The following is a 22,129-nucleotide window of genomic DNA, read 5'->3' on the forward strand; positions in this document are numbered from 1 at the left end:
AGGGGTATACATAATAAAAACAAGTACAATAATCTTGAACAATACAAGTCATAACTGGTACAGTAGGAGAGAGGACCCTGCCCGCGAGGGCTCACAATCTACAACATATATAATTATATACAGGAGATACCCAGGTTATACCAGCTGTACATATATAATTATATACAGGGGATGCCTAGGTTATACCAGCTGTACATATATAATTATATACAGGAGATGCCCAGGTTATACCAGCTGTACATATATAATTATATACAGGGGATGCCTAGGTTATACCAGCTGTACATATATAATTATATACAGGAGATGCCCAGGTTATACCAACTGTACATGTATAATTATATACAGGAGATGCCCAGGTTATACCAGCTGTCCATGTATTATTATATACAGGAGATGCCCAGGTTATACCAGCTGTACATATATAATTATATTTGGTAGATGCCGAGGTTATTCCAGCTGTACATATATAATTATATACAGGAGATGCCCAGGTTATACCAGCTGTACATGTATAATTATATACAGGAGATGCCCAGGTTATACCAGCTGTACATGTATTATTATATACAGGAGATGCCCAGGTTATACCAGCTGTACATATATAATTATATTTGGTAGATGCCGAGGTTATACCGGCTGTACATATATAATTATATACAGGAGATGCCCAGGTTATACCGGCTGTACATATATAATTATATACAGGAGATGCCCAGGTTATACCAGCTGTCCATGTATTATTATATACAGGAGATACCCAGGTTATACCAGCTGTACATATATAATTATATACAGGAGATGCCTAGGTTATACCAGCTGTACATATATAATTATATACAGGAGATGCCCAGGTTATACCAGCTGTACATGTATAATTATATACAGGAGATGCCCAGGTTATACCAGCTGTACATGTATTATTATATACAGGAGATGCCCAGGTTATACCAGCTGTACATATATAATTATATTTGGTAGATGCCGAGGTTATACCGGCTGTACATATATAATTATATACAGGAGATGCCCAGGTTATACCAGCTGTACACAAATAATGATATATGAGAGATGCCCAGGTTATATCAAATATACCTATATAATTACATACAGGCTATTCCCAGGATACATAGAGTGCTTTGAAGAAGAATTCGTACCCCATGAACCTTTCCACATTTCTTTTCTGTGATACCAATACAAAGTAACAAGTATCTGTAATGTGTAAAGAAAATGAAAATCCAAAGAGTTACGGTGCGCTCCTCTCCGGGTGCAGGAATAGGAATCCACTCCAATAATAGTCAAAAATGAGAATTCGGCGCTCCAAAGAATTGATGCAAAAAATATGTTTATTAAATGATATATCCACTATTGACGTTTCAGCCTATATTGGCCTTCTTCAGAACATGATCCTGCTCAGTGTGATCACAGGAGTTTGTGGAGGCAGCGCGTTTGTCCACAAAGGAGGAAAAGGTAGATCAGAAGAATGTGCTAGCCTCCAGAAGTGACATAATTAGTACAGTGAGTCCTCCTGGGTGTGATTTCTTCTCAGTATAACTACAGCTGTTCTGTGAAGGCCTCAGAGGTGTGAGAACATTAGGGATCAAACAGCATCTTGAAAACCAAGGAGCCCACCAGACAGGTCAGGGATAAAGTTGTGGAGAAGAATAAAGCAGGGTTAGGTTATAAAAAATAGCACAAGCTCTGAGCATCTCACGAAGCACTGTTCGATCATCCAAAAATGGAAGGAGTATGGCCTAAACCTGCTAAGGCATGGCCGTCCCCCTAAACTAACATCCCAAGGACGGAGATCACTGATTAGAGAAGTAGCCAAGAGGTCCATGGACACTGAGGAGCTGAAGATCCACAGCTCAAGCGGGAGAATCTGTCCACAGGACAACTGTTAGTCATATACCCCACAAATCTGACCCTTATGGAAGAATGGCAAGAAGAAATACATTTAGGAAAACAAGTCATGAAAAGGTTTGTTTGCGAAAAGCAATGTAGGGGACACAGAGAACATGTGGAAGAACGTCTCGTCAGATGGGACCAAAGGAGAAAATTTTGGGGTAAATACAAAACACTATGTGTGATGGAAAACTAACACTGCACATCACCCTGAAAACATCATCCCCACAGCCACACATGGTGGTGGCAGCTTTATGCTGTGGGGTGGCTTTTCTTCAGCAGGGGCAGGGAAGCTGGTAAGAGGTGATGGGAAGATGGATGGAGCTAAATAAAGAGCGGTTGAGGAGGAAAACCTGTTAGAGGCTGCAAAAGACTTTAAACTGGGGCATGGGTTCATCTTCCAGCAGCACAACGACCACGAACATCAAGAGCTACAATGGAGGGTCTATATCAGAGCATGTCCCTGTGTGTGAACGGCCCAGTCACTGGCCAGACCCAAATCCCAGAGAATCTGTGACGTGAAAATTACTGATCACAGATGTCTCCATCCAATGTCACTGAGCGAGAGCGAGCGTGCAAAGAAGAACGGGCAAAATGTCACCTCTAGATGTTCAAGGCTGGAGAAACAGACCCCAAAAGACTGCAGCAGTAATGGCAGAGACAGGTGGTCCTACAGAGTCCTGACCCAGGGGGCTGAATACGAATGCGCCTCGCTATTGTCAGATTTCTGTTTTATCATTTCCTTTACACGTCCGTCGTCACAGATACTTGATACTTTGTGTTAGTATCACATAAAATCCCAATAAAATACATTTAAGTTTGAGGGTGCTAGGTGAAAAAATGTGGAAAAGTTCATGGGGCATTTCTCAAGGCACTGTGTATCCTTATATAAGGGAGATGCCCAGGTTATAGCAGCTGTACATATAATTATATACAAGTAGATGCTTAGGTTATAGCAGCCTGCTTCATATCACCATATAAGAGGAGATGCCCAGGTTACAGCATCATGCTCCATATCACCACTTAGGAGGAGATGCCCAGGTTATAGCCTCATGCTCCATATGACCAAATAGGAAGAGATGCCCAGGTTATAGCAGCCTGCTCCATATCACCATATAGGAGGAGATGCCCAGGTTACAGCATCATGCTCCATATCACCAAATAGGAAGAGATGCCCAGGTTATAGCATCATGCTCCATATCACCACATAGGAAGAGATGCCCAGGTTATAGCAGCCTGCTCCATCACCATATAGGAGTAGATGCTCAGCTTATAGCAGCCTGCTCCATATCACCAAATAGGAGTAGATGCCCAGATTATAGCAGCCTGCTCCATATCACCATATGGGAGGAGATGCCCAGGTTATAGCAGCCTGCTCCATATAACCATATGGGAGTAGATGCCCAGGTTATAGCAGCCTGCTCCAAATCACCATATAGTAGATGCCCAGGTTATATCAGCCAGCTCCATATTACCATATAGGAGTAGAATGCCCAGGTTATATCAGCCTGCTCCATATCACCATCAAGGAGGAGATGCCCAGGTTATAGCAGCCTGCTCCACATCACCATATAGTAGATGCCCAGGTTATATCAGCCAGCTCCATATCACCATATAGGAGGAGATGCCCAGGTTATATCAGCCTGCAACATATCACCATCAAGGAGGAGATGCCCAGGTTACAGCAGCCTGCTCCATATCACGATATAGGAGTAGATGCCCAGGTTATTGCAGCCTGCTCCGTATCACCATATAGGAGTAGATGCCCCAGTTATAGCAGCCTGTTCCATATCACCATATAGGAGGAGATGCCCAGGTTACAGCAGTCTGCTCCATATCACCACATAGGAGGAGATGCCCAGGTTATAGCAGCCTGCTCCATATCACAACATAGGAGGAGTTGCCCAGGTTATAGCAGCCTGCTCAATATCACCATATAGGAATAGATGCCCAGGTTAAAGCATCCTGCCCCGTATCAGCATATAGGAGATGCCCAGGTTATATCAGCCTGCTCTATATCACCATATAGGAGGAGATGCCCAGGTTATAGCTGCCTGCTCCATATCACCATATAGGAGGAGAAGCCCAGGTTATAGCAGCTTGCTCCATATCACCATATAGGAGGAGATATCTAGGTTACAGCCCCCTGTTCCATATCACCATATAGGAGGAGATGCCCAGGTTATATCAGCCTGATCCATATCATCACATAGGAGGAGATGCCCAGGTTATAGCAGCCTGCTCCATATCACCACATAGGAGGAGATACCCAGGTTATAGCAGCCTGCTCCATATCACCACATAGGAAGAGATGCCCTGGTTATAGCAGCCTGCTCCATATGACCATATATGAGGAGATGCCCAGGTTATAGCAGCCTGCTCCATATCACCACATAGGAGGAGATGCCCAGGTTATATCAACCTGCTCCATATCACCACATAGGAGGAGATGCCCAGGTTATAACAGCCTGCTCCATATCACCATGCAGGAGGAGATGCCCAATTTATAGCAGCCTGCTCCAAATTACCACGTAGGAGATGCCCAGGTTATAACAGCCTGCTCCATATCACCATGTAGGAGGAGTTGCCCAGGTTATAGCAGCCTGCTCCATATCACCATATATGAGGAGATGCCCAGGTTATATCAGCCTGCTCCATATCACCACATAGGAGGAGATGCCCAGGTTATAACAGCCTGCTCCATATCACCATGTAGGAGGAGATGCCCAGGTTATAGCAGTCTGCTCCAAATCACCACATAGGACGAGGTGCCCATTTTATAGCAGCTTGCTCCATATCACCACATAGGAGGAGATGCTCAGGTTATATCAGCCTGCTCCATATCACCATATAGGAGATGCCCGGGTTATAGCAGCCTGCTCCATATCACCATATAGAAGGAGATGCCCATGTTATAGCAGCCAGCTCCATATCACCATATAGGAGGAGATGCCCAGGTTATAGCAGCCTGCTCGATATCAACACATAGGAGGAGATGCCCAGGTTATATCAGCCTGCTCCATATCACCACATAGGAGGAGATGCCCAGGTTATAGCAGCCTGCTCCATATCACCACGTAGGAGGAGATGCCCAGGTTATAGCAGCCTGCTCGATATCAACACATAGGAGGAGATGCCCAGGTTATAGCAGCCTGTTCCATATCACCATATAGGAGGAGATGCTCAGGTGATAGCAGCCTGCTCCATAACACCATGTAGGAAGAGATGCCCAGGTTATAGCAGCCTGCTCCATATCACCATATAGGAGGAGATTCCCAGGTTATAGCAGCCTGCTCCATAACACCACATAGGAGGAGATGCCCAGGTTATATCAGCCTGCTCCATATCACCACATAGGAGGAGATGCCCAGGTTATAACAGCCTGCTCCATATCACCATGTAGGAGGAGATGCCCAATTTATAGCAGTCTGCTCCATATCACCACATAGGAGATGCCCAGGTTATAACAGCCTGCTCCATATCACCATATATGAGGAGATGCCCAGGTTATAGCAGCCTGCTCCATATCACCACATAGGAGGAGATGCCCAGGTTATATCAGCCTGCTCCATATCACCACATAGGAGGAGATACCCAGGATATAACAGCCTGCACCATATCACCATGTAGGAGGAGATGCCCAGGTTATAGCAGTCTGATCGATATCACCACATAGGACGAGATGCCCATTTTATTGCAGCTTGCTCAATATTACCACATAGGAGGAGATGCTCAGGTTATATCAGACTGCTCCATATCACCATATAGGAGGAGATGCCCAGGTTATAGCAGCCTGCTCCATATCACCATATAGGAGTACATGCCCAGGTTATAGCAGCCTGCTCCATATCACCACATAGGAGGAGATGCCCAGGTTATATCAGCCTGCTCCATATCACCACATAGGAGGAGATGCCCAGGTTATACCAGCGTGCTCCATATCACCACATAGGAGGAGATGCCCAGGTTATATCAGCCTGCTCCATATCACCACATAGGAGGAGATGCCCAGGTTATAACAGCCTGCTCCATATCACCATGTAGGAGGAGATGCCAAGGTTATAGCAGTCTGCTCCATATCACCACATAGGACGAGATGCCCATTTTATAGCAGCTTGCTCCATATCACCACATAGGAAGAGATGCTCAGGTTATATCAGCCTGCTCCATATCACCATATAGGAGGAGATGCCCAGGTTACAGCAGCCTGCTCCATATCACCACATAGGAGGAGATGCCCAGGTTATATCAGCCTGCTCCATATCACCACATAGGAGGAGATGCCCAGGTTATATCAGCCTGCTCCATATCACCACATAGGAGGAGATGCCCAGGTTATTTCAGCCTGCTCCATATCACCATATAGGAGGAGATGCTCAGGTTATAGCAGCCTGCTCCATATCACCACATAGGAGGAGATGCCCAGGTTATAGCAGCCTGCTCCATATCACCACATAGGAGGAGATGCCCAGGTTATAACAGCCTGCTCCTTATCACCATGTAGGAGGAGATGCCCAGGTTATAGCAGCCTGCTCCATATCACCATATAGGAGGAGATGCCCAGGTTAAAGCAGCCTGCTCCATATCACCACATAGGAGGAGATGCCCAGGTTATAGCAGCCTGCTCCATATCACCATGTAGGAGGAGATGCCCAGGTTATAGCAGCCTGTTCCATATCACCACATAGGAGGAGATGCCCAGGTTATAACAGCCTGCTCCATATCACCATGTAGGAGGAGATGCCCAGGATATAGCAGCCTGCTCCATATCACCACATAGGAGGAGATGCCCAGGTTATAGCAGCCTGCTCCATATCACCACATAGGAGGAGATGCCCAGGTTATAACAGCCTGCTCCATATCACCATGTAGGAGGAGATGCCCAGGTTATAGCAGCCTGCTCCATATCACCATATAGGAGGAGATGCCCAGGTTAAAGCAGCCTGCTCCATATCACCATGTAGGAGGAGATGCTCAGGTTATATCAGCCTGCTCCATATCACCACATTGGAGGAGACGCCCAGGTTATAACAGCCTGCTCCAAATCACCATGAAGGAGGAGATGCCCAGGTTATAGCAGCTTGCTCCATATCACCACATAGGAGGAGATGATCAGGTTATATCAGCCTGCTCCATATCACCATATAGGAAGAGATGCCCAGGTTATAGCAGCCTGCTCCATATCACCATATAGGAGTATATGCCCAGGTTAAGGCAGCCTGCTCCATATCACCACATAGGAGGAGATGCCCAGGTTATAGCAGCCGGCTCGATATCAACACATAGGAGGAGATGCCCAGGTTATATCAGCCTGCTCCATATCACCATATAGGAGGAGATGCCCAGGTTATAGCAGCCTGCTCCATATCACCACATAGGAGGAGATGCCCAGGTTATAGCAGCCTGTTCCATATCACAATATAGAAGGAGATGCTCAGGTTATAGCAGCCTGCTCCATAACACCATGTAGGAAGAGATGCCCAGGTTATAGCAGCCTGCTCCGTATCTCCATATTGGAGGAGATGCCCAGGTTATAACAGCCTGCTCCATATCACCACATAGGAGATGCCCAGGTTATAGCAGTTTGCGCCATATCACCATGTAGGAGGAGATGCCCAGGTTATAGCAGCCTGCTCCATATCACCATATAGGAGGAGATGCCCAGGTTAAAGCAGCCTGCTCCATATGACCACATAGGAGGAGATGCCCAGGTTATAGCAGCCTGTTCCATATCACCATATAGGAGATGCTCAGGTTATAGCAGCCTGCTCCATAACACCATGTAGGAAGAGATGCCCAGGTTATAGCAGCCTGCTCCATATCACCATATTAAAGGAGATGCCCAGGTTATAGCAGCCTGCTCCATATCACCACATAGGAGGAGATGCCCAGGTTATAGCAGCCTGCTCCATATCACCATGTAGGAGGAGATGCCCAGGTTATAGCAGCCTGCTCCATATCACCATATAGGAGGAGATGCCCAGGTTAAAGCAGCCTGCTCCATATCACCATATAGGAGGAGATGCCCAGGTTAAAGCAGCCTGCTCCATATCACCATATAGGAGGAGATGCTTAGGTTATAGCAGCCTGCTCCATATCACCACATAGGAGGAGATGCCCAGGTTATAGCAGCCTGCTCCATATCACCATGTAGGAGGAGATGCCCAGGTTATAGCAGCCTGCTCCATATCACCACATATGAGGAGATGCCCAGGTTATAACAGCCTGCTCCATATCACCATGAAGGAGGAGATGCCCAGGTTATAGCAGCCTGTTCCATATCACCACATAGGAGGAGATGCCCAGGTTATAGCAGCCTGCTCCATATCACCACATATGAGGAGATGCCCAGGTTATAACAGCCTGCTCCATATCACCATGTAGGAGGAGATGCCCAGGTTATAGCAGCCTGCTCCATATCACCACATAGGAGGAGACGCCCAGGTTATAACAGCCTGCTCCATATCACCATGAAGGAGGAGATGCCCAGGTTATAGCAGCTTGCTCCATATCACCACATAGGAGGAGATGCTCAGGTTATATCAGCCTGCTCCATATCACCATATAGGAAGAGATGCCCAGGTTATAGCAGCCTGCTCCATATCACCATATAGGAGTAGATGCCCAGGTTATATCAGCCTGCTCCATATCACCATATAGGAGGAGATGCCCAGGTTAAAGCAGCCTGCTCCATATCACCATATAGGAGGAGATGCTCAGGTTATAGCAGCCTGCTCCATATCACCACATAGGAGGAGATGCCCAGGTTATAGCAGCCTGCTCCATATCACCATGTAGGAGGAGATGCCCAGGTTATAGCAGCCTGCTCCATATCACCACATATGAGGAGATGGCCAGGTTATAACAGCCTGCTCCATATCACCATGTAGGAGGAGATGCCCAGGTTATAGCAGCCTGTTCCATATCACCACATAGGAGGAGATGCCCAGGTTATAGCAGCCTGCTCCATATCACCACATATGAGGAGATGCCCAGGTTATAACAGCCTGCTCCATATCACCATGTAGGAGGAGATGCCCAGGTTATAGCAGCCTGCTCCATATCACCATATAGGAGGACATGCCCAGGTTATAGCAGCCTGCTCCATATCACCATGTAGGAGGAGATGCCCAGGTTATAGCAGCCTGCTCCTTATCAATATGTAGGAGGAGATGCCCAGGTTATAGCAGCCTGCTCCATATCACCATGTAGGAGGAGATGCCCAGGTTATAGCAGCCTGCTCCATATCACCATATAGGAGGAGATGCCCAGGTTATAGCAGCCTGCTACATATCACCATATAGGAGGAGATGCCCAGGTTATAGCAGCCTGTTCCATATCACCATATAGGAGGAGATGCCCAGGTTATAGCAGTCTGCTCCATATCACTATATAGGAGGAGATGCCAAGGTTATAGCAGCCTGCTCCATATCACCACATAGGAGGAGATGACCAGGTTATAGCAGCCTGCTCCATATTGCCATATAGGAGAGGATGCCCAGGTTACAGCAGCCTGCTCCATATCACCATGTAGGAGGAGATGCCCAGGTTACTGCAGCCTGCTACATATCACAATATAGGAGATGCCCAGGTTACAGCAGCCTGCTCTATATCACCATGTAGGAGGAGATGCCCAGGTTATAGCAGCCTGCTTCATATCACCACATAGGAGATGCCCAGGTTATAGCAGCCTGCTCCATAACACCATGTAGGAAGATATGCCCAGGTTATAGCAGCCTGCTCCATATCACCATATTGGAGGAGATGCCCAGGTTATAGCAGCCTGCTCCATATCACCACATAGGAGATGCCCAGGTTATAGCAGTTTGCGCCATATCACCATGTAGGAGGAGTTGCCCAGGTTATAGCAGCCTGCTCCATATCACCATATAGGAGGAGATGCCCAGGTTAAAGCAGCCTGCTCCATATCACCATATAGGAGGAGATGCCCAGGTTAAAGCAACCTGCTCCATATGACCACATAGGAGGAGATGCCCAGGTTATAGCAGCCTGTTCCATATCACCATATAGGAGATGCTCAGGTTATAGCAGCCTGCTCCATAACACCATGTAGGAAGAGATGCCCAGGTTATAGCAGCCTGCTCCATATCACCATATTGGAGGAGATGCCCAGGTTATAGCAGCCTGCTCCATATCACCATATAGGAGGAGATGCCCAGGTTATAGCAGCCTGCTCCATATCACCATGTAGGAGGAGATGCCCAGGTTATAGCAGCCTGCTCCATATCACCATATAGGAGGAGATGCCCAGGTTAAAGCAGCCTGCTCCATATCACCATATAGGAGGAGATGCCCAGGTTAAAGCAGCCTGCTCCATATCACCATATAGGAGGAGATGCCCAGGTTATAACAGCCTGCTCCATATCACCATGTAGGAGGAGATGCCCAGGTTATAGCAGCCTGTTCCATATCACCACATAGGAGGAGATGCCCAGGTTATAACAGCCTGCTCCATATCACCATGTAGGAGGAGATGCCCAGGTTATAGCAGCCTGTTCCATATCACCACATAGGAGGAGATGCCCAGGTTATAGCAGCCTGCTCCATATCACCACATATGAGGAGATGCCCAGGTTATAACAGCCTGCTCCATATCACCATATAGGAGGAGATGCCCAGGTTATAGCAGCCTGCTCCATATCACCATATAGGAGGACATGCCCAGGTTATAGCAGCCTGCTCCATATCACCATGTAGGAGGAGATGCCCAGGTTATAGCAGCCTGCTCCTTATCAATATGTAGGAGGAGATGCCCAGGTTATAGCAGCCTGCTCCATATCACCATGTAGGAGGAGATGCCCAGGTTATAGCAGCCTGCTCCATATCACCACATAGGAGGAGATGCCCAGGTTATAGCAGCCTGCTACATATCACCATATAGGAGGAGATGCCCAGGTTATAGCAGCCTGTTCCATATCACCATATAGGAGGAGATGCCCAGGTTATAGCAGCCTGCTCCATATCACCACATAGGAGGAGATGTGTCATGGTTCTCAATGGCAAGAGACCGTAGTAAAGCATACAAAAGTACTAGCTCTTGGAAGATGGGAACTCGAGCTGACTGTGAGCTAAACCTACCGCACAACTAACAGTGGCCGGGTAGCGTGCCTACGTTTTATCCCTAGACGCCCAGCGCCAGCCGGAGGACTGACTGACCCTAGCAGAGGAAAATACAGACCTGGCTTACCTCTAGAGAAATTTTCCCCAAAAGGCAGACAGTAGCCCCCACATATATTGTCGGTGATTTTAGAGGAAATTGACATACGAAGTATGAAGATAGGTTTAGCAAATTGAGGTCCGCTTACTAGATAGTAGGAAGACAGAAAAGGGAACTTCACAGTCAGCTGAAAACCCTTTCAAAACACCATCCTGAAATTACTTTAAGACTCTAATATCAACTCATGACACCAGAGTGGCAATTTCAGCTCACAAGAGCTTCCAGCCTCAGAAATATTCAAACACAGAGAACTGGAACAAAAATGCAAAACAATCTTAGGACTACAAGTCCAACTTAGCTGATAGTAGTCTAGGAGCAGGAACATGCAACAGAAAGGCTTCTGGTAACATTGTTGGCCGGCATAGAAATGACTGAGGAGCAAGGCTAAATAGAAACTCCCACATCCTGATGGAAACAGGTGAACAGAGGAGATGAAGCACACAAGTTCAGTACCACCAGTAACCACCGGGGGAGCCCAGAAACCAAATTCACAACAGTACCCCCCCCTCAAGGAGGGGGCACCGAACCCTCACCAGAACCACCAGGGCGATCAGGATGAGCCCTATGAAAGGCACGGACCAAATCGGAGGCATGAACATCAGAGGCTGTCACCCAAGAATTATCCTCCTGACCGTAGCCCTTCCACTTGACCAAATACTGAAGTCTCCGTCTGGAAACACGGGAGTCCAAGATCTTCTCAACAACGTACTCCAACTCACCCTCAACCAACACCGGAGCAGGAGGCTCAACGGAAGGCACAACCGGTACCTCATACCTGCGCAACAATGACCGATGGAAGACATTATGAATAGAAAAAGATGCAGGGAGGTCCAAACGAAAGGACACAGGGTTAAGAATCTCCAATATCTTGTACGGGCCGATGAACCGAGGCTTAAACTTAGGAGAAGAAACCTTCATAGGGACAAAACGAGAAGACAACCACACCAAGTCCCCAACACAAAGACGAGGACCAGCACGACGACGGCGGTTGGCAAACTGCTGAGTCTTCTCCTGGGACAACTTCAAATTGTCCACCACATGCCCCCAAATCTGATGCAACCTCTCCACCACAGCATCCACTCCAGGACAATCCGAAGACTCCACCTGACCGGAAGAGAAACGAGGATGAAACCCCGAATTACAGAAGAAAGGAGAAACCAAGGTGGCAGAACTAGCCCGGTTATTGAGGGCAAACTCCGCCAAAGGCAAAAAGGCAACCCAATCATCCTGATCCGCAGACACAAAACACCTCAAATAAGTCTCCAAGGTCTGATTAGTTCGCTCGGTCTGGCCATTAGTCTGAGGATGGAAAGCAGACGAAAAAGACAAATCAATGCCCATCCTAGCACAGAACGCTCGCCAAAATCTAGACACGAATTGGGTTCCCCTGTCAGAAACGATATTCTCCGGAATACCATGCAAGCGAACCACATTTTGAAAAAACAGAGGAACCAGCTCGGATGAGGAAGGCAATTTAGGCAAGGGGACCAAATGGACCATCTTAGAGAAACGGTCACACACCACCCAGATGACAGACATCTTCTGAGAAACAGGGAGATCAGAAATAAAATCCATGGAGATGTGAGTCCAAGGCCTCTTCGGAATAGGCAAAGATAACAACAATCCACTAGCCCGAGAACAACAAGGCTTGGCCCGAGCACAAACATCACAAGACTGCACAAAACCTCGCACATCTCGCGACAGGGAAGGCCACCAGAAGGACCTAGCCACCAAATCCCTGGTACCAAAGATTCCAGGATGACCAGCTAACGTAGAAGAATGGACCTCCGAGATGACTCTACTGGTCCAATCATCCGGAACAAACAGTCTACCAGGCGGGCAACGATCAGGTCTATCCGCCTGAAACTCCTGCAAGACCCGTCGCAAGTCTGGGGAAACAGCAGATAATATCACTCCATCCTTAAGGATACCTGTAGGTTCAGAATTACCAGGGGAATCAGGCTCAAAACTCCTAGAAAGGGCATCCGCCTTCACATTTTTAGAACCCGGTAGGTAAGAAACCACAAAATTAAACCGAGAGAAAAATAACGACCAGCGCGCCTGTCTAGGATTCAGGCGCCTGGCAGACTCAAGATAAATCAAATTCTTGTGGTCGGTCAATACCACCACCTGATGTCTAGCCCCCTCAAGCCAATGACGCCACTCCTCAAAAGCCCACTTCATAGCCAAGAGCTCCCGATTACCAATATCATAATTTCGCTCAGCGGGCGAAAATTTACGAGAAAAGAATGCGCAAGGTCTCATCACGGAGCAGTCGGAACTTTTCTGCGACAAAACCGCCCCAGCTCCGATTTCTGAAGCGTCGACCTCAACCTGAAAAGGAAGAGTAACATCAGGCTGACGCAATACAGGGGCGGAAGAAAAGCGGCGCTTAAGCTCCCGAAAGGCCTCCACAGCAGCAGGGGACCAATCAGCAACATCAGCACCCTTTTTAGTCAAATCAGTCAACGGCTTAGCAACATCAGAAAAACCAGTTATAAATCGACGATAAAAATTAGCAAAGCCCAAAAACTTCTGAAGGCTCTTAAGAGAAGAGGGTTGCGTCCAATCACAAATAGCCTGAACCTTGACAGGGTCCATCTCAATGGAAGAGGGGGAAAAAATGTACCCCAAAAACGAAATCTTTTGAACCCCAAAAACACACTTAGAACCCTTTACACACAAGGAATTAGAGCGCAAAACCTGAAAAACCCTCCTGACCTGTTGGACATGAGAGTCCCAGTCATCCGAAAAAATCAAAATATCATCCAGATACACAATCATAAATTTATCCAAATATTCACGGAAAATGTCATGCATAAAAGATTGAAAGACTGAAGGGGCATTTGAAAGACCAAAAGGCATTACTAAATACTAAAAAATGGCCCTCAGGCGTATTAAATGCGGTTTTCCACTCATCCCCCTGCTTAATTCGCACTAAATTATACGCCCCACGAAGATCAATCTTAGAGAACCACTTGGCCCCCTTTATTCGAGCAAACAAATCAGTAAGCAGTGGCAAAGGATACTGATATTTAACCGTGATTTTATTCAAAAGCCGATAATCAATACACGGCCTCAAAGAGCCATCTTTTTTAGATACAAAGAAAAAACCGGCTCCTAAGGGAGATGACGAAGGACGAATATGTCCCTTTTCCAAGGACTCCTTAATATATTCCCGCATAGCAGCATGTTCAGGCACAGATAGATTAAATAAACGACCCTTTGGAAACTTACTGCCCGGAATCAGATCTATAGTACAATCGCAATCTCTATGCGGAGGTAGTGAACCAAGTTTAGGCTCCTCAAAAACGTCACGATAATCAGATAAAAATTCCGGAATCTCAGAGGGAATAGATGACGAAATGGAAACCAAAGGTACGTCCCCATGAGTCCCCTGACATCCCCAGCTTAACACAGACATTGCTTTCCAGTCGAGGACTGGGTTATGAGATTGCAGCCATGGCAATCCAAGCACCAACACATCATGTAGATTATACAACACAAGGAAGCGAATAATCTCCTGGTGATCCGGATTAATACGCATAGTCACTTGTGTCCAGTATTGTGGTTTATTAGTAGCCAATGGCGTGGAGTCAATACCCTTCAGAGGTATAGGAACTTCCAGAGGCTCTAAATTAAACCCACAGCGCCTGGCAAAGGACCAATCCATAAGACTCAAAGCGGCGCCAGAGTCGACATAGGCGTCCGTGGTAATAGACGATAAAGAGCAAATCAGGGTCACAGATAGAATAAACTTAGACTGTAAAGTGCCAATTGAAACAGACTTATCAACCTTCTTAGTACGTTTAGAGCATGCTGATATAACATGAGTTGAATCACCACAATAGAAGCATAACCCATTTTTTCGCCTAAAATTCTGTCGTTCGCTTCTGGACAGAATTCTATCACATTGCATAATCTCTGGCGCCTTCTCAGTAGACACCGCCAAATGGTGCACAGGTTTGCGCTCCCGCAAACGCCGATCAATCTGAATAGCCATTGTCATGGACTCATTCAGACCTGTAGGCACAGGGAACCCCACCATAACATCTTTAATGGCATCAGAGAGACCCTCTCTGAAATTCGCCGCCAGGGCGCACTCATTCCACTGAGTAAGCACAGACCACTTACGAAATTTTTGGCAGTATATTTCAGCCTCATCTTGCCCTTGAGACAGGGCCATTAAGGCTTTTTCAGCCTGAATCTCTAAATGAGGTTCCTCATAAAGCAACCCCAAAGCCAGGAAAAACGCATCCACATTGAGCAACGCAGGATCCCCTGGTGCCAAAGCAAATGCCCACTCCTGAGGGTCGCCCCGGAGCAAGGAAATTACAATCCTGACCTGCTGTGCAGGATCTCCAGCGGAGCGAGATCTCAGAGACAAAAATAATTTACAATTATGTTTGAAATTCTGGAAGCGAGATCTATCCCCGGAGAAAAATTCAGGTAAAGGAATTCTAGGTTCAGATATAGGAGCATGAATTACAAAATCCTGTAAACTTTGAACCTTCATAGCGAGATTATCCAAACCTGTAGCTAAACTCTGAGGATCCATTTTAATCAGGTGAAATCAGAACCATTCAAGGATTAGAAGGAGAGAGAGACGAAGGCTGCAGTAAGCAGAGATGCAAGTGAATCAACTAATGAGCAAACTCAGAAAAAAAAAAAAAAAAAAAATTCTCTGCAGACTTCTTTTCTCTCCTTTCTTCTGCCAATTATTTTAACCCTTGTCCGGCCAAACTGTCATGGTTCTCAATGGCAAGAGACCGTAGTAAAGCATACAAAAGGACTAGCTCTTGGAAGATGGGAACTCGAGCTGACTGTGAGCTAAACCTACCGCACAACTAACAGTGGCCGGGTAGCGTGCCTACGTTTTATCCCTAGACGCCCAGCGCCAGCCGGAGGACTGACTGACCCTAGCAGAGGAAAATACAGACCTGGCTTACCTCTAGAGAAATTTTCCCCAAAAGGCAGACAGTAGCCCCCACATATATTGTCGGTGATTTTAGAGGAAATTGACATACGAAGTATGAAGATAGGTTTAGCAAATTGAGGTCCGCTTACTAGATAGTAGGAAGACAGAAAAGGGAACTTCACAGTCAGCTGAAAACCCTTTCAAAACACCATCCTGAAATTACTTTAAGACTCTAATATCAACTCATGACACCAGAGTGGCAATTTCAGCTCACAAGAGCTTCCAGCCTCAGAAATATTCAAACACAGAGAACTGGAACAAAAATGCAAAACAATCTTAGGACTACAAGTCCAACTTAGCTGATAGTAGTCTAGGAGCAGGAACATGCAACAGAAAGGCTTCTGGTAACATTGTTGGCCGGCATAGAAATGACTGAAGAGCAAGGCTAAATAGAAACTCCCACATCCTGATGGAAACAGGTGAACAGAGGAGATGAAGCACACAAGTTCAGTACCACCAGTAACCACCGGGGGAGCCCAGAAACCAAATTCACAACAGAGATGCCCAGGTTATAGCAGCCTGCTACATATCACCACATAGGAGGAGATGCCCAGGTTATAGCAGCCTGTTCCATATCACCATATAGGAGATGCTCAGGTTATAGCAGCCTGCTCCATAACACCATTTAGGAAGAGATGCCCAGGTTATAGCAGCCTGCTCCATATCACCATATTGGAGGAGATGCCCAGGTTATAGCAGCCTGCTCCATATCACCACATAGGAGGAGATGCCCAGGTTAAAGCAGCCTGCTCCATATCACCATATAGGAGGAGATGCCCAGGTTAAAGCAGCCTGCTCCATATCACCATATAGGAGGAGATGCTCAGGTTATAGCAGCCTGCTCCATATCACCACATAGGAGATGCCCAGGTTATAGCAGCCTGCTCCATATCACCATGTAGGAGGAGATGCCCAGGTTATAGCAGCCTGCTCCATATCACCACATATGAGGAGATGCCCAGGTTATAACAGCCTGCTCCATATCACCATGTAGGAGGAGATGCCCAGGTTATAGCAGCCTGTTCCATATCACCACATAGGAGGAGATGCCCAGGTTATAGCAGCCTGCTCCATATCACCACATATGAGGAGATGCCCAGGTTATAACAGCCTGCTCCATATCACCATGTAGGAGGAGATGCCCAGGTTATAGCAGCCTGCTCCATATCACCATATAGGAGGACATGCCCAGGTTATAGCAGCCTGCTCCATATCACCATGTAGGAGGAGATGCCCAGGTTATAGCAGCCTGCTCCTTATCAATATGTAGGAGGAGATGCCCAGGTTATAGCAGCCTGCTCCATATCACCATGTAGGAGGAGATGCCCAGGTTATAGCAGCCTGCTCCATATCACCACATAGGAGGAGATGCCCAGGTTATAGCAGCCTGTTCCATATCACCATATAGGAGGAGATGCCCAGGTTATAGCAGTCTGCTCCATATCACTATATAGGAGGAGATGCCCAGGTTATAGCAGCCTGCTCCATATCACCACATAGGAGGAGATGACCAGGTTATAGCAGCCTGCTCCATATTGCCATATAGGAGAGGATGCCCAGGTTACAGCAGCCTGCTCCATATCACCATGTAGGAGGAGATGCCCAGGTTATAGCAGCCTGCTCTATATCACCATGTAGGAGGAGATGCCCAGGTTATAGCAGCCTGCTCCATATCACCACATAGGAGATGCCCAGGTTATAGCAGCCTGCTCCATATCACCATGTAGGAGGAGATGCCCCGGTTATAGCAGCCTGCTCCATATCACCATGTAGGAGGAGATGCCCAGGTTATAGCAGCCTGCTCCATATCACCATGTAGGAGGAGATGCTCAGGTTATAGCAGCCTGCTCCATATCACCACATAGGAGGAGATGCCCAGGTTATAGCAGCCTGCTCCATATCACCACATAGGAGATGCCCAGGTTATAGCAGCCTGCTCCATATCACCATGTAGCAGGAGATGCCCAGGTTATAGCAGCCTGCTCCATATCGCCATATAGGAGGAGATGCCCAGGTTACTGCAGCCTGCTCTATATCACCATGTAGGAGGGGATGCCCAGGTTATAGCAGCCTGCTCCATATCACCACATAGGAGATGCCCAGGTTATAGCAGCCTGCTCCATATCGCCATATAGGAAGAGATGCCCAGGTTATAGCAGCCTGTTCCATATCGCCATATAGGAGGAGATGCCCCGGTTATAGCAGCCTGCTCCATATCACCACATAGGAGATGCCCAGGTTATAGCAGCCTGCTCCATATCGCCATATAGGAGGAGTTGCCCAGGTTACTGCAGCCTGCTCTATATCACCATGTAGGAGGGGATGCCCAGGTTATAGCAGCCTGCTCCATATCACCACATAGGAGATGCCCAGGTTATAGCAGCCTGCTCCATATCGCCATATAGGAAGAGATGCCCAGGTTATAGCAGCCTGCTCCATATCACCATGTAGGAGGAGATGCCCAGGTTATAGCAGCCTGCTCCTTATCAATATGTAGGAGGAGATGCCCAGGTTATAGCAGCCTGCTCCATATCACCATGTAGGAGGAGATGCCCAGGTTATAGCAGCCTGCTCCATATCACCACATAGGAGGAGATGCCCAGGTTATAGCAGCCTGTTCCATATCACCATATAGGAGGAGATGCCCAGGTTATAGCAGTCTGCTCCATATCACTATATAGGAGGAGATGCCCAGGTTATAGCAGCCTGCTCCATATCACCACATAGGAGGAGATGACCAGGTTATAGCAGCCTGCTCCATATTGCCATATAGGAGAGGATGCCCAGGTTACAGCAGCCTGCTCCATATCACCATGTAGGAGGAGATGCCCAGGTTATAGCAGCCTGCTCTATATCACCATGTAGGAGGAGATGCCCAGGTTATAGCAGCCTGCTCCATATCACCACATAGGAGATGCCCAGGTTATAGCAGCCTGCTCCATATCACCATGTAGGAGGAGATGCCCCGGTTATAGCAGCCTGCTCCATATCACCATGTAGGAGGAGATGCCCAGGTTATAGCAGCCTGCTCCATATCACCATGTAGGAGGAGATGCTCAGGTTATAGCAGCCTGCTCCATATCACCACATAGGAGGAGATGCCCAGGTTATAGCAGCCTGCTCCATATCACCACATAGGAGATGCCCAGGTTATAGCAGCCTGCTCCATATCACCATGTAGCAGGAGATGCCCAGGTTATAGCAGCCTGCTCCATATCGCCATATAGGAGGAGATGCCCAGGTTACTGCAGCCTGCTCTATATCACCATGTAGGAGGGGATGCCCAGGTTATAGCAGCCTGCTCCATATCACCACATAGGAGATGCCCAGGTTATAGCAGCCTGCTCCATATCGCCATATAGGAAGAGATGCCCAGGTTATAGCAGCCTGTTCCATATCGCCATATAGGAGGAGATGCCCCGGTTATAGCAGCCTGCTCCATATCACCACATAGGAGATGCCCAGGTTATAGCAGCCTGCTCCATATCGCCATATAGGAGGAGTTGCCCAGGTTACTGCAGCCTGCTCTATATCACCATGTAGGAGGGGATGCCCAGGTTATAGCAGCCTGCTCCATATCACCACATAGGAGATGCCCAGGTTATAGCAGCCTGCTCCATATCGCCATATAGGAAGAGATGCCCAGGTTATAGCAGCCTGCTCCATATCACCATGTAGGAGGAGATGCCCAGGTTATAGCAGCCTGTTCCATATCGCCATATAGGAGGAGATGCCCAGGTTATAGCAGCCTGCTCCATATCGCCGTATAGGAGGAGATGCCCAGGTTATAGCAGCCTGCTCCATATCGCCGTATAGGAGGAGATGCTCAGGTTATAGCAGCTTGCTCCATATCACCATGTAGGAGGAGATGCCCAGGTTATAGCAGCCTGCTCCATATCGCCATATAGGAGGAGATGCCCAGGTTATAGCTGCCTGCTCCATATCGCCATATAGGAGGAGATGCCCAGGTGATATCACCAGATGCCTATGTTATATCGCCCTGTGCGCTGTCGTTCCTGCGTCCTGGCAGCCCGGCGCCCATGGACCATATTTGCTGACGTGCCATCTTTAATAACTTCACTCTCCATCTGCTGTGGAACGCGTCTTCTGTGATACATTATGCTAATTAGTCCACTCTTTGCCAGCTGCCAAAAGTCTGGTTCCTCCGCTCGTCACTGTCGCGTCCACATGTCGGTTTTTCCTTTTTCGGGTGATTTTGATGACTGTGGAGAAGGACAGAAGGAGACATTTGGGGCATTTTCTTCTTGAGTTCTCCTATAAGTATTCTGATAATAAGAATATTACAAAGATTTAGTAAAAAAAATGGAGCCTGTGCCTTTAAGATGGCAGGAACAATTAATTTAAAGGAGAACTCCCCCTTGTGTTGGGATGCGTGCATTGCATCAGTGAGCTCCCCTGTGACCCGTGTCCCCTCAGTCACTAATATTTAGAGGACAGGTTCATTTTACATTTTTTTTTTCAGGAAGACATTTCGGAAACGACGCCCCAACTTCTGCTCGTTAATGGAATCGCGTCTCGTCAGGTATTTTGGGACTTATTTTCCTCTTCCTACACAGTTTGTGCGTAAAATATCAACCTCTGATTAAATTAGATTGATCTCATGAATAATGGGGAAGGTTCCTTTAAGGAACACGAGGGGGAGGGGCCTGGGGTTGGGGTTAACCTGTGGACCTTCCCTTACTCTTAAAGGGAAATTGCACTGATAAATAATGTCTCAAAATATAGGATCTCCAGGCTGCATTCAAATGGTGGCCGAGACCCCCAAACTGGACCCTACAGTTCCTTCTACGCCTTGGTCTGTACATGTGATATTAGGATGTGGTTCACCCTAGCGACCCATCTGTGAGGACCACCCTAAAGGAATAGAGGGGGCAACCAATACGTTTCCTATAGAATGAGAGTACGGGTCCAGTTCTGGAAAGGTTTTCACGCCTCATGGTCCTAAATATATAAGAAGCTGCCGGCCAACCAACCGCTGGACGCCAGGCATTGGGCTTCTAGAGGGGGTGACAGATTGGGGCAATTTTTGGGGGGCGATTTTAGATCCAAGTGTGAAGACGACCTTTCCTCTAAGCAGGTCTTGGCTGTCGGGGGGCACGTTGGCGCCCCATGGGTGGGCAGAGGGTTCACCTGCGCCCCGGCCCTACGTGTGGGTGTGTGTACATTGTGTGCCCCGTCTGGGTGATGCACAGTGTGGCTGCAGCCGTCCCTCCCTCCTCCCCCCACTCCTCCCTCCCTCTGCTGCTCTCCACCATTCCTCCTCTTCTCCTCCTCGCATTCATCAGCCTCTCCTCCCCTTCTCTCCACCTTCCTATTCTTCTGTGCAGGGATTTATTCCAGCAGCCTGCTCCTTCCCTGCAGAAAGACCCTACTACTCGCTCACTCAGCCACACTCTCACAGAGGGAGCCAAAGACAAATCCCCCTGGCTCCCATCATCCATGCCTTCACCCCTCCCCCACCCACACTGCTCAAAATGACCCTCATCCCCTCAAAATGGGCCAAACACCCTAAACCCTACTCCGCCATCCTCCTGCCAATATGGCAAAACTTTCTATCCTAAACTTTATCCCACATCTTTAGAACCCCAGCAGCCCCGACAAAGACCCCCGGACTCTTCCTTCGGCATCCCCCCTTCTATCCCCACCAGCACCGCTTGCATTTTAACCAAAATCCCAGGATTTCAGGGTGAACAAAGAGCACCCCCCTCGCTCTCCCCAACCATGTTTTTACGAGAGTTCCTCTCCGCTCTGTACATAAGGATGCTGATCACCCTCTGGAATTTTTGGATTATTTCAGCCTTGAGCCTGGACCCCATCTACTGGAACAGCTCCAACAAAAGGTTAGTGGGAATTGGGGGGCCCCGCTTAACCCTAACCCTAACCCCAACCCTAACCCTGCCGGTCCCTGTACCCCCTGTCAGTTTTTGAGCTTTCGCAAACTTCCAGGTGTAGAATGCCGGCAGTTAATATTTGAATTCTTGATACAT

The 22,129-nt window shown here is 47.7% G+C and overlaps 1 protein-coding gene across 1 annotated transcript in view; it reads left to right on the forward strand.

Annotated features, from left to right (window-relative positions):
- The first annotated feature begins 21,444 nt into the window (after positions 1–21,444).
- EFNB3 (ephrin B3) overlaps positions 21,445–22,129 on the forward strand; it is a 110,913-nt gene continuing 110,228 nt past the window's right edge. The window contains exon 1 of the mRNA XM_077261642.1: positions 21,445–21,982. Within this exon, the coding sequence (XP_077117757.1) occupies positions 21,864–21,982 (119 nt within the window). The 5' untranslated portion in view covers positions 21,445–21,863. The remainder of the gene's footprint in view (positions 21,983–22,129) is intronic.

Source organism: Ranitomeya variabilis, chromosome 5 (assembly GCF_051348905.1).
Source record: "Ranitomeya variabilis isolate aRanVar5 chromosome 5, aRanVar5.hap1, whole genome shotgun sequence".
Taxonomy (NCBI): Eukaryota; Metazoa; Chordata; class Amphibia; order Anura; family Dendrobatidae; genus Ranitomeya; species Ranitomeya variabilis.